This window comes from Dromaius novaehollandiae, chromosome 3, assembly GCF_036370855.1.
Source record: "Dromaius novaehollandiae isolate bDroNov1 chromosome 3, bDroNov1.hap1, whole genome shotgun sequence".
In the NCBI taxonomy this organism is placed as follows: domain Eukaryota; kingdom Metazoa; phylum Chordata; class Aves; order Casuariiformes; family Dromaiidae; genus Dromaius; species Dromaius novaehollandiae.
Genome location: NC_088100.1, coordinates 35,496,964 through 35,515,216, shown reverse-complemented (window position 1 = coordinate 35,515,216; position 18,253 = coordinate 35,496,964). Strand labels below are relative to the sequence as shown.

The 18,253-nt window shown below is 36.1% G+C and overlaps 1 protein-coding gene across 2 annotated transcripts in view; it reads right to left on the bottom strand.

Annotated features, from left to right (window-relative positions):
* Positions 1–18,253, bottom strand: part of SENP6 (SUMO specific peptidase 6) — an 81,861-nt gene that overhangs the window by 15,823 nt on the left and 47,785 nt on the right. For both annotated transcript variants that reach the window (XM_026102273.2, XM_026102274.2), the window contains 9 exons: positions 17,202–17,434; positions 14,497–14,667; positions 13,513–13,555; positions 9,251–9,430; positions 5,788–6,014; positions 5,081–5,187; positions 4,878–4,994; positions 3,901–4,023; positions 3,559–3,651 (listed from right to left, as the gene is read on the bottom strand). In XM_026102273.2, the coding sequence (XP_025958058.1) occupies positions 3,559–3,651; positions 3,901–4,023; positions 4,878–4,994; positions 5,081–5,187; positions 5,788–6,014; positions 9,251–9,430; positions 13,513–13,555; positions 14,497–14,667; positions 17,202–17,434 (1,294 nt within the window). The remainder of the gene's footprint in view (positions 1–3,558; positions 3,652–3,900; positions 4,024–4,877; positions 4,995–5,080; positions 5,188–5,787; positions 6,015–9,250; positions 9,431–13,512; positions 13,556–14,496; positions 14,668–17,201; positions 17,435–18,253) is intronic.

Here is an 18,253-nt window from a genome sequence, read left to right as displayed (position 1 = left end):
AAAAGAAAGAAAACATCATTCCAGACAGCACAGGAGAAGTGTTACCAACTATACTGAAAACATAAAAGGAAAATCATTAGCAGCATTTCTATAATATAAGAAAAGCTCCCAATTTTTTCAGATCCTGGAATAATTTGTTTCATAAACTACTTAATTCAAGATGGAAAGAAGCAAAAGAAATACTGGGATTGGTTCTCAACTGCAGACTAATTTGCCAGTTGTCTGAGACTTTTTATAAATAGTAACAGATGCATATCTTCCACTGGAAGCACAGAAACTCTTGGTTCTCAAAAACACAGACTGGCACGTATTTTGCCCTCTACACACTGCAGGCATTAATTGGCTCTCCATCTCCACCACTGATTCTTTGCTCCTAACATATTCACTACTTCCTTGAAGTTACAAAGCAATACCCCAATTACAAAAAACCTAGACAGCTAAGCACAAAATACATGGAAGTTATTTTCTACTGAACACTTCATACAGAATCTCCAGTCTTGCCAGTATAAAGTGTTATAATCCTCATTTTGCAAGTGAGGAACAGAAGCACTGGGAAATTACATGACACAAAAGAAGTCACACAGGGGAGTTCTGAAAAAGCTGCAGCTGAGCACAGGGGTAAAGTCCCAGCACACAGCCCTCATCGTAAGACCTGCATATCTCAAAGACTCACTGCAGGTTAAGGAGCCAATTAATGTACATTTGCAGCGAAGTCAACAACACAAATACATTAAAAATGTTGTATATGGCACAAAACCAAAGTTTCACAGACTTACTGACAAAGTCCATGAGCCACACATTTCATAACACATTATATACACAGTTACAGAATGCTATGTGAGGCTGTAACATACACAAATACGGTCTATAATGTATTTGCTAACCAGATCAGAAATTATGCAGGTTAAATCTGGAAGAAACAAAAATCATCACTGATGTTTACTGCCTCTTTTGTCAACAGTATTTCTGTCTCAAAAACAAAACTAAAAACTTCCAGTTCCATAGCAGAGAAGTGGTACTGTAGTCAAGCTAAGTAAGTGAAAATAAAAGAGGATTTATAGGTAAAGACGACACAAAGACGACACAAAGACTGGAGTTACATAAAAAATTAAGAGATACTTGCAATAAAGTATGTTTACAAACAAAAAGCAAAACCTGCTTTTAGACTACAAAAAAAAAAAGGTAAGTTAGGAAGACTCTAGTTCTCTGTTCTTGACCAGATTTGAAGAAAATTCCACAAGGTATTTCCAGAAGAAAACATGGAAAGAAAAAAAGAAACAGTATATAGTAAGCTAGTAAAACCTACTATTCCATGCCATGGCAGTGTAAGAAGGGAGTAAATACGTAGCAAGTGAAGAGCTCTGTTACTAGGACAGAAGCCTAGAAGCCTTCGTACTTGCAGTTTTTGGTGTCTTCTCCCATCCCCACAAATAGCGCCCCAACTACCTCTCTTGTCCTGCTCCATCCATTACCCTACCATAATGGATGTATTTCATTGCTGAGTCATTGATTCGTTCCTAAATCAGTTAATGTCTTTTTGTTTCTCAAAACTGAGTGCTGGGTTTTGAGGAATGGGGTAGGGAAGTGTTTGCAGGGAGGCAGAATACTAAGCTGCTTCCAAGAAAAACAGTAGTTGCCAATAACAACAGCAATCATTTTAAAAAGAAGAATATGGAAGATTTAAGCTCTCACTTAAACTTACTTTGCAAAGAGGCTGGTCCAAAAAACCTCTTAATCACATCTCTGGACACTTGGGTTTTTTTACTCTGTGATGCTCTTACGGTACATTTGTATTAGCACTTCATTTTGGATTGGGAGAGCACTTTTGAAGCAAATCTGATTGTCATCACTTACTAAGCTGCAGTTCACAGTGCAGGACAGCTCCAAAAAGTGAGAATGAGATCACTTCCAGGTGAAACTAAATCAAAAGATGCACCCAAGTGCACACCTATTGTGCTCCAACTACTACTGGATGGAGGTAGTGGTTACACCTATATATGTGACTATATAGTCTTATACCATAAGACCAAGCTAATCCAAAGTAAAATCCCCAACACACACCTAGTGTGACATCATGCCTTCAGTACAAACTGTTTTGTTCTACAGATTGACTTCTACTGAGCTGCACCCTGCTTCTTAAGCTAAACACAGCTTTAGTTCCTTAACAGTAGCTTTCATCTTCTTGTTCAGTTACTAAGTTACTAGCAACATAACTAACTCTTGTAAAATCACAGAACTATTTCTTTTCACTTTCAAATGACTTCTGCTAAGTCACACTGTCTGGGATTTGCAGCATGATCAGTGTCATTTGTCTTGTGCATAATGGAAATCACTAGGAAAGAGGGACTGATGCAGATGTGCGAATGACGCAGGAGAAGAAGGTGGGAAGGAAACTGTAATAAGCTCAAATGTAACTGAAAACTAAATGACAGACACCTTGGGGTTTTTGTACTTAAAGCTTTGTGGGAAGGAATGGCAAGGATTAAATCTACAGTGGACAGGAGAAATATCATATACTTGAGGCATTTTCATCATCTAAGGATTATGAGTCTTCCCATGGCTGTACAGAGGGCATGCTATCTCAAAATTTAGTGTTTGTGAACAGCTGAAGAGATTTACTTAAGACTTTATAACAAAGGTAGATCTACAGCCAGTCACCTAGACTGTAATTGTCTCTCTACAGCCAGCCTCAGAATTCAGCTTGCGGGGAGGCGGGGGCAAAAGACAACTCAAATTTTCCTTCCATTGCACAATATCTAGATAAGTATCTTTCATGAACTTTCAATAATAGTAATAAAAATCATTCTTTAAATTTTCAAAAGATCAGTCAGTTATACTTACGATAAATCAGTTACCATTTTCATATCTGTCTGTCCTTAGCTTTTTTTATATTTCCATCACATATGTTTAAATGCAGTGGTTTCAATTACTGAAAAATATTGACTGAAGGACTGCTAAGATTCATTTAATGAAAGAAAGCAGAAGCGTATTACTGATAATTTGCTCTGACCTTAAGGAAAGCAAATACCATTAACAACCCTGAATGACTATTAAGATGCAAATTGCCTGCTTTCTAACCCAGAAAAATCTCGAGATACAAAGCTACAAAGCAAAAGAATAAAACTCCAACATATGGCAGTAGAGTCCGTAAAAGATTTTCAATTGTATTTTCCTTTTGACATACGCTTATTGTAACTAAAGAACAATCTTGTATATTCCAAAAAGATCCTTAGAAGAAAAAATAAGGACTAAAAATGTTAAATCCAAAAGTCATCAAAGACAATCAGATTAGAAGAAGGAACTCGAAAAAAGAACCAAGCAAAATCTAGAAAACATACTCAGAAGAATTTATTTTTGTTCAGTCTTCATATTGCCTAACATTTCTTGAAGTATAACACCACACTTAAAAGCAAAATAGAAATGTGTGAACTTTATCAGCGAGAAAGAGATGTTGATTTTTTCCATTTTAACTTAAAGTCATACCGTAACGGAACTTTCAATTCTAGAACTATGAACCCTAAGCCATATAAAATCTGATAAAAGGGTACATTTACTTACGCTTCATTAAGGGGAACAAAAATGAAATCTTTCTCAAAAATGTCAACATGACGTGTCCATGTTTTCACTCGCCCGTGTCGTTTTTGTTGTATTCTGCAAGAAGAAACCCAAACGTGATTTGCGGGATGGCTTATTTTCACTTAAAACACTTCCATATGTTTTCACATTAGCAATTCTGAAGGTTCCCTGAGCATATACTATGCATGTTGTAGGCTTGAATGTTTCCTAGAGTTCTGTTAGCATCACTACATTGTCCATAAGGATTTTATCTCTGTGAGCATCTGCTCTTGTAGGTTTCATTATGCTTTGCTCTTGATAATACAGTCTTATCAACAGACTTACGAGAGGTTTGAAGTTTCATGAACATTTCTTCTTTCTCTCTGATTAAGGCGTTTATAGAAGAATGAACTGAATACATGTATCCTATCAGCATCTTCTTTTTTCAGTTTTTCAAGTACCAAATACCTAATCAGTAAAAACAGCTTATTAAAAAAATTCATAGAAGTGTTAACTCAAAGCATTTATTGCCCAATTGAGTAAAAAAAAGACCCCCACAGTGCTCTCGCCCCATCACATTGTTTTGATAGGCTTTTATTAAACTGAAATAGCTACAACAATTATCAGGGCTAAGCAACCACAGATATTTCGCTAATAAGTATTAATGCAATATCTGTGCCGGCACTTAAAGATATTAAATATTCTGCTCAAGCAACAAGCTGTTCTGCTACTGTTGTACTTATTTTCGTGTCATGTCATGAAAACATCTTTTCAATGAGTTGGTCACATGCAACTTATCTAGAAAAGACTCATTTTTTGTAACTGAGTCCCTAAGCCACTAAAAACTCCCAGACTAATGAACTAATTCTTTTTTCCATCTTTAACACTCATTTTAATATACTGAAAATTACATACATACAAACACACATACACACACACAAGCAGCTATGTAATAGTTTAATATGCTTCTAAAATCTGTAGAATCAGAGGCACCAAAAGTTTAATGTATAGATTATGCTAATCAAACAAATGAAGCTGCAGGGAACACAAAGATTCTGGACAAATCAACTGCACTTAAAGAAAAAAGCTATTTTTCTTCTACAGTTAAAAGTGCTCTTCAGATGTGAAGAAATTTTAAGAACCATTTTCCCCCAAGTAAGAACCATGTCACTATCAAGCAGGATAGAGCATGCACCAAAGTTTCTTGCAAAAATGCACAGTTGGAGACCAAGTGTTATCAACTGATCTATAAAGTTTTAATGCAATAAATTTGCAAGATCCACAGGAAAGAACAATAAAGACTACCTTGAAATAACACTTACTTTAAATAAAAATCAATAATAACATCATTTAAAAATTCTCCTTCATTCAGGCAATGGAGGTCTTCATTGGTCACAGAAATACCACCTTTAGCAGGAGGTGGTGGATAAACTATCAACCTGAAAAGAAAAATACATTCAATAATAAATATGAAATGCCAACTCCCCCAACCTAGATTGTTATGGGGCAAAGAAAAACATCGTACTTTTCTATGGGACCAATAAATACTGTATGTGGTTCTCCAATTTCTTCATCATCATCAAAATATGGTAACTGTTTATTTCGCTGCTGCATTTTGGACTCAGAAGCAACCTTAAAAACATAAACTCAGTATTAATTTGCATACTGTGTTCAAATTTATAAAAACAAAGTAGTAAAGTTCTGAGAAGTCCAGAGGTGTAAGATCCAAAGATTTTGAGAAATGCTTCAAGTTTTCTCTTTCTTCGTTTATCACACTCATGTCTGTACTTACTTCTAGCAGAACCTCAAAACTTTCAAGTTCTTTAACAAATAGTTTTGTTTAAAGAAAGCATTAACTGCATTTAACTACAACAGCAACTTAATTTCTCTTTTGAAATATTACAATTTTACCAGTAGATGAAATTTGGAATGAATTATATTCTCTAATTATATTATAAATTTCTCATTCCATTATCCTTTTTAACATTACTTGTTGACGATTTTTAACCCTCACATTAAATTAAACACACTACGAAGGTACTGTGAATCCAGAGATTACTACCCAGAGCCCTGTTACCTGCCATGCGCCTGTCTGGGAACCTTATATAAAAGCCAGTAGAGGTGTGAGGTTTTTGTTTTGTTTTGTTTTGTAAGTGCACAGCACACTATCTGTAGTCATATTTGTAATCCAAATAAAATAATGACTTTGTTCTAAAACAAAAACATAATTACATTTTTTATTTTGTTTTCTCTATGAGAAGGGCTTCCTTTGGAATTGTCTTCCAAGCACTTCGTAAATGCAACCAGTCTGCCATTGGCTTCTTCAAAGGAAATTTTCACAAAGAAGTCAGAAATATTATTTCTAATACCAATGTCGGTAATAATTTTTTCAAATATTGAGTTTGCATGAGGATCAAGGCCAGTTTCAAAAATCAAAATGATGTACTGCTCTTCTTGACCTAAGTAAAAACAGAGAGAAAATTATCCATTTAGAAACAAACTAAAATATGCCTCAACAATGAAACTACAGATTTCAAAGAACCTTTGGCCAACACACATACACACACTACTGACAATGCATAGAGCACTAATACACACTTATACAGATAGGTTGAAGGATTAACTACCAAACCCTTCTACATAGAGTTGCAAAAAAAAGTGCAGTCAACTTTTGCCTGAATTTAGAAACACGAAATATTATATCTAATAATTATAAAAAGACACACTCAAAACATATTTCAAAATAACAGCTTCTCTGCATATTGAGAGTTAGTCAGATTCTGCAGTCAGCACCTTTTCTTTCCCTTATTACAGTTCCTACATTCTTGTTTTAATACACTTGCAGAAACCATGCATTCAGCATAATTTCCTCTCAACACAAGGAAATACCATGCCCTAACTTCTCCTCACAGGTCAACACTGGAGCAGTTTCATGGAAAAAATCAGTGAAGACACATTCATCTGTGTAAATATATCAGAAAGCGAGAACTGCATTAAGCATGCAGACAAATTTCAGTGATCTCAATGTTTATTAGAAAAATGGCTAGCAAAACAATAGATAGAGGTTAAACAAGAAGCATACAAGTAACAATGAACTGAAATGTAGCACATTCCTGGTTTCATAGTCAACTGATTTTTTTTTATTATTATTAAATATCTTGCAACCTATTTAGCCCTCCCCAACATCAATGTTATATATATATTTTTAAAAAGATGTCCAGGCTAGTATTCTGCTACTTTCAAACAGATATGACTGCAAACAAAGCGGGATGAAGAAAAGGAAGGGGGGGGGGGGGGGGAAGAGGAAGGGAGGGAGAGAGGGATCCAAGAATCAAGACAACATACACACTGAGTTAAATATGAAACACCTTGTGAGACCCCATGATTCAGCCACATTCATGGTCTGTCCTCTTCCTGGAAGGTCAGACTACAGAAAATTATTGCTTTTTGGAAACTGTACAAATTAAAGTCAATACAACATATAAACCTAGAGGCCCTCAGCCTTTTGGCTAACCCAGGCCACCAGAATCCCTTCGACAAGGCTATGCAGCCCTGACATCAACATGCCAACTCTTTCAGACAACCGTAGAGATTCTCAAAATCAGTGAGAGACTGAGAAAACCCCACCAGTTAAACTTGTGGGAGCTAGCAGGTAGGATACAAAACCTAAACTGCTGCTTAGAAACTAAACTGAAAAGGACACTGGGGAAGAAAAAAAAAGATACACTTTTGAGATGGCTCTTTCCAGATTTAAGTAGTAAAATAAGTAAGGTTTGTTTTTACAGAGTGGATACAGAACTATAACCGCACATTTGAAGCCCAAAGCTCTAACAAAACTATTCTTACTGATTCTAGATACATGTTGTTGAGTAAATAACAATTACAAAAAATCTGCAATGGCAATTCCACAAAAGAAACACTTATTTTTCTCCAATCAGATTTCTGTTGCCATGAAATCCTAAGACATTTCTGTTTCTTTGTTCACTGGCAACCCATTTTTCTTTCTAAAGTAGTACTGAACTGCACAAGGAAAGGAATTTAAAATGTCCACTAATCAAAACCTTCACCTCCTTTTACGGGTGAAGGGATTTCACCACCTAGAAGAGAGAAGCCCTGATTCCTGGCCCTGGCTTTCTGATTGTAACATGGTCAGCCCAGCACCTCTCCCCATAAGGTAAGCATGCGGGGAACAAAATACTGTCACCCTCGCTCCCATGCTTACTCTTGCTACCCCTAAGAAATCTTGTATTTCTTTCGGTACAGTGGCTTAGATCCAACAGCTTAGCCTACACCTTTACCAGACGTTGGAGAATGTGAACTTACTGATCAGCTATCACACAAATACACATCATCTTAAAAACGGAGAAAGCCCCATCTATACTGAGAGGGATTATTTAGACACTGAGAAACAGGATTCAGCCTGCAAATCCCAGTGTCACATAGCTGGCTAACTCAGAGCTGCAAAGAGCTGGAGAAGAAGCGTTTCAGACACACACACAACCATTTCTCTTTGGCAGGCTAACCGTTCTGAACCATCCCCACTAACTGCATACAAAATTTAGGCATCTAACTGGGTTTTGCGAACTCCATTTTGGGAGCTAGGCACCCATAAGCTACTGCTTACACAGCTATGGATTCAGACCTTCTTCTGCTTAGAAAACAAATGGCAAATGTGTTATCACAAAGTACTCATAAATATCAAACAGAATAAAGCAGTCAGGCAAAAAGCTAGCTCAGAAACATAATTTCAGGGGTCAAAGGGGGAGGGAGGGAATGTGGAGCAGGAAGGATTTCTTCTCCAGACAAGTTAGGAATCTTTTCCTTTGTTCACCTGTGAAAGAGGAGTCCTGGGGTCTAATCCCCTAAGCCCTGCTCCCTCCAGGGTTGTTTCTAGTCCCCCCACCCCTTACTTTTGCAATTGTAATAATCCTTACAGCTCAGTACTTTTATGGGGTGGTGCAGGGGGTTATTATCACATTATTTTGCTTTGAAATTGCACAATTTTGCGATTGTCGAAAGCATTCTACCTCCCTTTAATGCCAGTACAAAGCTTTATGTGAGTATTAAGCTGAGTACAAGCATAAATAACCACAAAATTTAACCTGAAGAAAAGTCTATTTAAGGGAAAAGGATTATGCTAATTAAAAAATACAGTGCATTTTAACATACTAGGCTCAAGAGGAAAACTATATCATATTAAACTTAAGGTATATGAATATATGTATCTTTTAATGCATAAGACATTTATTTTCCAGTAGGTTTTTGTCTGTATCACATCACTGCATGCATATGAAAAAAACCACTGAGTTTCTACTCAAACTAAAGCCTGTAAGTAGAACAGCCTAGAAAGCAGAGGTAAGTATACCAAAAGCTGTCATGAAAATTAAGGCCCATATACAAAAGCAAAACAAACAAATTAACTTTGCTTTCTTTCAGTATAGTAACTAGTGAAAAAATGATACTAAACTGATTAAATACTAAAATTAACATAGATTTGGACAAATAGAAAACTACAGTTTGCCAAGCTGTTCTGAAATATACTGCCAGTCTGCCTAGGAAGGTAATACCGCCTGGAAAAACACCACACTCGCTCTAGCCAGTGAGGCCAGCTTTATTCTTTAGTATGCTCAGTCATGGTGCAAACATTAAAAACGCCATTTAAGGTAAAATAATAGACTAAAACTGATTTACTTACTGTCTCCTTTACACTCATACCAGACATTATCTTTGCTCATCTTCAGCTGGTCTCTCAGGCTACTACAGGTTGACGGTACCGTTTGTAGAAAGACTACTGGTAATTTTCGGACACTGCACCATTCACATTTGGTAAGTTCTGAAGTTTTCAGGTTAATCTCTCGGATATCACTTTCTGATTCTTAAAAAAAAAAAAAACATGAAGCTGTATTAAAACCTAGTCAAAACATGTAGAACTCCTTTACAATTTCCCTGTGATTTTAACAAGAAAGACGTATTTGCTCATTAACTTTTAAAGAGAGTTTTAAAAAGTTTGAAATTAACACATATCCAAGAAATGATGTCTGTTAATATGCTGAAAGAAAAATTAAGCTCTGCTGTCATCTGTCAGGAAAGCAATCAGACCCAAACTTCTCAGTAACTTTAATCTAGTCTTTCTGTCACAGAATAAACAGCGTTTCCAGAGACCAGGTAAATTTAAATTTGCAACTATTGCTATGACATATTTTTAAATAACCTTGTAAAACATTCTCTGTAGGTTTATCTTTGTCCAAGCTCCTTTAAAAAATTAGTTTAAAATGAAGATGGGAACAAAGACATGCAGAGAAACAATCTGACTGCCCAAGCAAAACAAAGTACTACTCTTAACTTAGTACCAAACTGAAACACTAAAGTGAAGTGCAAAGTGAAATAGTAAATTTTTAACACCACATTTAACTAAAATTTGGGAGAACGCTGCAGACACCAACGCCAATTATTTTATGGGTTTTAGTGAACTATAAAAATGGAAGGAAAAATAAGGGTAGTCAAAGTCCCTTCAATTTGTTGAAAAGACCTTAAAGTTCAAAGCCTGCAATTACTTCTCGATCAAAGAAATGTTTAATGATAGTCACTCAACGCTTTAGCTGACGGCAGCCTCCACCATTCTGCAAACTAACTATATCCCCTTACATGGGGGACAGAAAATATAGACAGGATGAAAGCAGAAATGGAGCTAACAAAGTCCTTCTAATAAATAAAAATCAAAGCAACAAAGCTTCTCCCCACCCCCAAAGGGGAGGAGACACTGCAGGGAACTCCTGAACACATTAAGACCAGTTGCATGGAGAGATGAGAAGGCAGGAAAGGGAGGATTTCAAGGAGCCCCAGTGTTGTAAAGAAATCCACTCCCACACAACTTAGCTAGTTACTGTGCCAAGCAGACTTCATATCATTTCAGTGTGTCCCAGTAAATTCTATCTTTCATTCCTCCCCCCCCCCGTAACCACAAAATGCACAAAATGTATGTAACCTAAGAGTACCATCATTTGATGAAATAAAAACATCTTTTAGAGTGCTGCTGAAGGAAAGTTTTCCTTGCATCTTGACTTTTTTTTTTTTAAACAAATCTATCCCAGACCAGCTACTTAGTTTTAGAGTTCTTCCTAATCAGCAGATACAGAGACAGCGTTCAGAGATGTAACGATATATTCTTGTCACCTCTTAGCTGTCAGCTTGGAAAACCATACTATTTCTTAAGTTAAATTTTAGTAAATATTTCCTGACTAGACAGAAGGTGACCAAAAATTAGTAAAACCGTTATTGCGAAAAAGCTTAATTTGCATCACCCTGAACCTCATTTGCATAAAAACTAATTTTAAAAATATATATACCCCATTATTTTCTATTTTCTTATTACTAGTTATTATTGGTGGAGGCTTTTAAAAACAAACAAGCAACCCCCCCCCAACAGCACACACCCACACGCTGTTTTCCCTATCCTTATCTTGGTGCTCAGCAGCCCATGTCCAGCAGCAGCCCTCCATCCCCTCCCTTCCCAGGATCACAGGAGGGGTGGGGCCACAAGGGACCTCTGGAGATCATCCAGTCCAACCCCCCTGCTCAACCCTTCTGGCTGGCAGCTGCTGAATTCAGTGCGGTGCCTGCCAGGAAAGCAGTCTGCTGCTCAGTACAGACAGGGCAAACACCTGTCCTAGAGCAAAGCCTCTGCGGGCTGCAGACTGCAAGCGGTAGCCACCAGAGCCAAAGCAGTTCTCATTTCCTTCTACATCTCCAACACCCCCGTCCCACTAGCAGACAGCGCCTTCACTCTGAGTCAGGCTGCAGCAATGACATGTCTCATTCAAGCTGACTGCGCAACGTTTACTGCTCAGAACAGCAGTTTTTCACCTCATCAGGATCAAGAGCAGCAGAAATAGGCTACATCAATCTAATTAGTCCATTTCCCCGCACTGATCTTCCCTCATCTCCCTAGGGACATACATAGGAGAAAACAAAGCTAGTAACTAAATGAAGAATAATAATAAACAGCTTTCCAAGGCTGGGCCTGTATTACCTCAATCCTTCTAGTAAAATGTTGCTTTTCTCTTTTCAAAACGGACGCCTTTTTCTTAATTCTTTTCACCTAACTTCTTGTTTTCAGAGGCAGCCCACTGTAACTACAACCCTGACCTAAAACTGGGTTCAATCCATTTAACTAAGGCATACGGGTCCTAACCGCGGCTAGGCAGAAGGCCCTTGCCAAAATGCTGCTTGTCTAAAGCAAGTGACTAGTCGGTCTTGGGAGAAAATTCTGAATCCTTGTAACTGTGTTTGCATTGAGATTATGATGCTGAATGAGAACCCTTTTGCTTCCATCTAAAAGGAAGACTATGTCTGCTCTTCAGATGAAGACTTAAATTATATCCATCTTCTTCCGCCTTAAGACAGGCATTTTATAATACATGTCACCAGAGACACCTCAATCTGCAAACTCTATTTTCTAAAACATTGACCTAAGACAGACGATAGAACTTCTCCATTGAAGGCAAAGTGAATAGCTCATTATTCTTTAGGAACAGAAAATTTTTTCCTTCCAACACAAGTTGAAAGCTGGAGAAAACTGATGAGGGACGTGGAGAGAATTGAGAATTTGATTTTTAATATATGTATGTGTGTGTACACATGTGTGTACACACAAAAAGAAGCTCGAGCCAACACAATGTTTCTGGCTTTTACAGCTGTTCGAAGCATTTGCCTTTCCCTGAAAAAGCATGATCATGATCGACCTATAGAAAAAACCCATTTATTGGATGTCATTTTTATTTCAATACTCTCACCTGTATTAGAACAAATCATGTTATGATTACAATGTTAATAAAAGTGGAGCTAAATGGGTATATGCACATTTTCCTACTGATGTAAAACTCAAAACATTGACATGGAAAACTATTATATATTTCTACAAACGAGTCTCCATTTTTATGTGATTGTGGAATGAACTCATGGAAACAATTTCACCAAGTAACTGATTTTGACTAAAAATTAATAGACACTTTCTACAATTTTAATAAGCTTTCTAGAGAATTCTTCAATGCACTTTATGCATGAAAACTGTTAGTTTCTCTGTATTATGTTTTATATGCAACAGCATCTTAAATGCTTGACCCAGCAAACGCTATGCTTAGCCTCACAGCTTGCAATAGAGACCTTTTGGCATATACCAATAACAAAAAGCAATAGTTATCTTTTACAAATAACATAGTATAAAAGGCAAAATTAAATAGGACCACGTTTTCAGGGAAACTTGACTTAAGATTGATAAAAGAAGGCAAACCTCCTCTTTAGGCCCAAAGTAAAACCCCACAGAAGAAAATAAAGGAAATACAGGAATAGTTGCAAGCTCACTATTTCCTAAACTACGCCGTTGTATTTTTGCTGGTGACATGAAATATACAACCTATAGTGAGAAGAGTGTTTAATTTTGAAGGGAGATACAGGGAAGATACCAGACGCTTGTGTGACTTTACTCTCTTTTGCATTTGAAATAAGAGAACTGATAGACTGTTTAAAATGTACCATGTTTTAAAGTAGGTTACTCTTGCCTGTTGTTTTCGTCAATCATTTTATTTAAGAGCTCTGCTAAGAATTAGCAGAAAAAACACAGTTCCTCAACCAGGATGAGGGGAAAAATTAGTGACCCTTGAGAGCAAGCATGATTACCAATTTGCCAATTCCTGCTACCTGTGAATTTTCTTTCTGCTAATAGAAACAAAAGATTATGCCAAAAAAATTTGTTTTTTTTTAAATCTGCAGGCAGTTCATGTAAAATTTACACTCTTAATTTCTTTTAAATCTGGCTACAGGCAGCTGGTGCAATTTATTACACAAGAAACAAAACCAGGATCAACATTTCATTATGATACACATGTAATACTTTTGACAAAGTTAATTTATACAAGAAATGTTTACTGACAACTAACAAAAAAGGAAAGTAGTACTGACCTTCTTGATTTTCTAGCCGTATTTTGATATAATCCAGGCAAAACTGTGAAAGACAACACAATAATAAGGTTTCAAAGTCAAAATTAAATTTGACTTAATGACTTTTGGCAGTTAGTAATTAATAAGGACTTATATAATGACAATTTTAAAATATAAAAAGCAAAATTTAAAACCAACCAAGGTGTATATATATAAAGTATATACTTCACTATTCAGTGTCTCTTTCAGTCACACTAACTGTTGAAACATCAGATTTCCTCTTACAGGTACTTTTACTTTCAAAATGTGTAAAATATTCTGGAAAAAGAACCCCAGCAATTGTAGGAAGAAAAAAAACCCTCCAAACTTCAAAAGAGAAAATTACACACAGCCTCTGAAAAGCTATCAGTATGATTATTTAAGCAAATCAAATAATAGTGTTTTCCAGAGGGCAGAAAGAACAAGTAACAACTTTCTTTTTATTCAAGTGGCTGCTTCAGGAAGAAGCATGCATGTCATCTGGCTTACTGCATACCACTAGCATTCAAAGACTCCTTGAGAGTCTCCTGATAATTTAGAAAGTATTGTAAATAAATAAATAAAATCTCATACTACAGAACTGAAATTTTTCACCTGCAGAAAAAGACATGGTTCTTCCTCCCACCTATCAGTATGCATTTGTTTGGTAACTTGCCTTCGGCTTTCCTAACAGATGTACACTAATCCACAGGACACTTCCTCCCACCTCCACCCCAAACCTCCAATAAAATGAAGACGATAGGGTTTTGCAGGTGTGATATTTCTATTAAACCCCCAAGCTACATAGTTTGTGTTAGTACATAATAGCACAAATCCAATTTCTTTGAAAATTGTAACCTAATTGAAATGTGAGACAAATTTGCTGTCCCACAGAAAACAGCAAGGTATTAAGTTGCTCAAGTATGAAAATAACAACCTCTACACCAAAAATTGAAAGGAGATTTGTCATATAACAAGTTTACTTACAATCACAGGCTCCACTACCATTCTTCGTAGGGTTCCTATTCGTATACTTCGACAGTTCAGAATGACGCTTTCACAGGAATTTTGATAATTTAGAGGTACAGCTTCAGTTACGATTTCTTGAGAAATAATTTTACGACGTTTTATTGGAGTGTTAGACACAATGTTGCCAAACTGAAAAGCAATTTTCAAGGTGTCAGAATGTCTCACTAAATTTATTGTTAAAACAGACTGTTAAGAAGTAGTAACTAATTTTTGGCTACTTTTCTTTTGCTCTACAGGATTATGCACTATAACATCCACCCCAAACATAGACAAATGGTTTAAATTTCTTAAAAAATTTGTTGCAACATCTGAAGATGTTTATATTGCCAGATTCAAGAAAAAAAAACACTACTTGACACCTGTAGACATTCTGCTAACATCTCCAAGTCACAAATAATAGCCCTAAAATCGTCAACACCAATTTAATTTTCTTCACATTGAAACACTATGCAGCCTGGCATAACAAGGTCATTTTTATGAATAATGCTATAAAGGCGCCCTAAGAGGATATTTTTTTTTGTTTTGCTTTGTATTAGGCCAAGCTTTTGATGACTGAAAACACTGATTTATTATTGAAGTATAGCGCACATTAGCAGATGTACAACCTTCAGGAAAAAAAAAAAACACATCAAAAATCCTTACAAGAACTCTACAGAGCTATTAGGATGCTTTTCAGATGGATTCCAGGATCAGAAAGCTAAATACTGAATAAAGACACATGGAGGCTGCTGCAGCTCAAGAAAATCTTTGGATACTAACTGAAGCTGCAATCTCAATAAAGTCTTCTCTTTACCAACAGAACAATTTTACAAAAAATTATCAGAAAGAAAGAGAGCTGGCTGATAGCCATCATATGAATAAATTTGTTTGTTGTATAACTTATTCTATATGTATATTTTTATATAACTGTTGCTGAAGAATTTTCTGTATGCTAGTATTTCTTTAGTACTTATATTCTCTTTATAAAAAGACAACCATTAGCAAACATTCTTTTAGGTTTCAAAATACAATTAAACTCCCACAAAAAAACATTTTAAGAAACTCAGTATTTCTATTAAGACTAAATCCGGAGAATTATTACGAAGCCACTAATGACTAGCTTCTCTTGCCATAATTCATACGATACTTTCAGATACTCCATATTAAATGCTATGGAGAAGAGAGAGGACAGAGGATATGGATCCTTGTAATTAAAATACTTTCCTAGGACTCTCGTCGAAGACAGCTTTTCATTTGGTTTGCTGCACTAGGTAAACATAATTAGAAGTTCAAAACTCAGAAATCACAGAAAAAGCAGTAACACAGAGAACACTCATAAAGCAGTGCCATACTAAAGTAACTGCTTCAGCGAGGACTTAGCGTGTATCTAGAACAAACGAACAAAGCTTGTGTAAGCCTTTTCTTGTAATTTCTGACAAAAATGCACGGTGATGCCTGCAATTCTTGATAGTTTCCTTGAACCTGGGCAAAGTTTATGTTAAGTTTTACAAATAATACCGTATTCCCATTTTCAAAAAACAATCTTTTCTACTTTTTGCTAAAATAGGCAGTAAAATTCCAGTGTAACAATTGGTTCTTTAAGGCTAGTGAACAGCAATACAAGGATCTGAAAAGGAAATCAATCAGATTTTCAGAAGTCTTAGACACCAGTGCCCTCGCAACGCAATGTTTTAAATTAATTCAGCATATAACTCCTGAAGAACTGAAATTCAGAAGCTACTTGTTGTCCAGGCTTTCAGCCCCATAGTTTTACATTGTGGGGTGAAGGTTCACAGCTTTCTATTGATACTGGTGCCTAGTTATACACCACATTCTAAACATATATAATTCCATCAGGTTTACAGCACTAGAATGTTGCTTTTTGAATCTTGATCTAGCATGAAGGTTTTCTAAGTCAGAACACTAAACCAGTCATGTGAAAGCACAAAGGATTTGAGACTGCGGGTAGAAATTTGATCAGATACATTTGTTGGATCAAATCCACAATCCTCAAACTGCATGAGAGACCAAAACAAAGTTTTAGGCAGCACTATTAATTCAACACCAATTGTCACAGGGAATTTATCCTTCTTAACGGCTCTCTATCAACGTTGTTAAGTCTTTAACATACCGTGAGAGCTGTCCCCTTTGACAGCACTTAAGGAGTCTGCTCATGGTGCATTTTTTGCCTTTGTTTATCCAATTCTTGCAGTGGTGCTCAACTAAAAAACAAAAGCCCCACCATGAAATCCTTAAATTAAGTGCTATTAATTGGGACAGTTGTCAAAGTATTTTAATTTTAAAAGGCCACTATTGTTTTCAGTGTCTCTTCATGTTTAACTTATGTCCAAAGTCTTACCATTACATAGTTGGTACTGACAGTCTGCAAACTAAGAAGGCCCTTGAATTACATACAGATATCCTGCCCAGTCTCAAAGAGCACGCATTCAACACAGAAGTATCTATGTCAAAAGCATAATTCAAATCACCATGAATGCTCATAGAGAAATTTATTGAACAAATTTTCTTATGTTTCTAGCATTTATGTAAGCAGAAATACTTTTTGATGAACTGCTAAATAAGTAATAAATTATAGTCAACTTCTGACAATGCAAGACAAGCCTTTACATTTCCCATTTATGATTTGACTTTTGTTTTCTTTAAACAAAGCGTTAAATCAGTACCTGATCTTTCATTCTTGCTTTTCTTGGTAGTGTGACTGCAATTTCTGTATCTGTTGTAATACTACCTATTCTCTGTTCTATTCCACAACTGTTTTCCTTTAATGCTGCTTCCACCTTTCCTGTAGAAGGAGCTGGGGAGGAGCGGGCTGAATCTGCAGGACGAGGTGAAATGCTTTCCATTCTCCTAGTGCTGCCACTATCCTCCTCCTCATCATCATCACTAGACAAAACAACTAAACAGAAAATATTAAATTCTCAACCACTACATTTTTCTGTCACAGAAATTTCTTTTTAAGCAATGGCTTAAAAGTAATTTATGCAATTGTCCTGCAGTACCAAATGCAGTCCACATTTATCATTATATTATGTTTTTACTAATATTTATTTGGAATATGCTCACAAGTTCTCTTTCCCTCACTTTTTATTTCCCATAACTAACAATGCAAGAAGTAAGTATCACCATTCCCCGCCTAGACACAGAAGTGGGGTCACCCATTTCTGGGTTCAGTAAAGAACTGACAGTGAATCGTAAAACAAAAGTCTAATTTAAGCCTCTTCTGCTGGAAAGATTAGTTTTTTAAAGGTTGTGTAATACAAACAACGTGAAGAAAAACCGACTAGAGAAATTATGATTTAAGCTATTCAAATCAGAAAGACCACATGGTCTAGCAAACTAAGCATGGAACTAGAACCAGAATTCTGCAAATCCCATTCCCTATCTGCTTATTAATTAGTGTGTGTTTACACAGATAAAGCATAAAGATTAACATTTTGAACATTATGAAATTTAAAGATGATGCTGGGATACATTATTGGTATATTGTTGGGATGCACAGCTCAACAGGAAAAGAAAAAAAAAATCAAAGATTGCCTTTCCCTTTGTGAGATGGAATGAAGGAGTCTTGCTAAGAATGCTATTTGAAAGTTAAAAAGTTTTTTTTTTTTTTAAGATTAAAGAAGTAACATTTTGTTTTCCCCAACATTGTTTTTTTTCAGAGTACCTCACTACAGAAAAAGAACATATTAAAAAAAAAAAAAGTATGTCTCTTTTC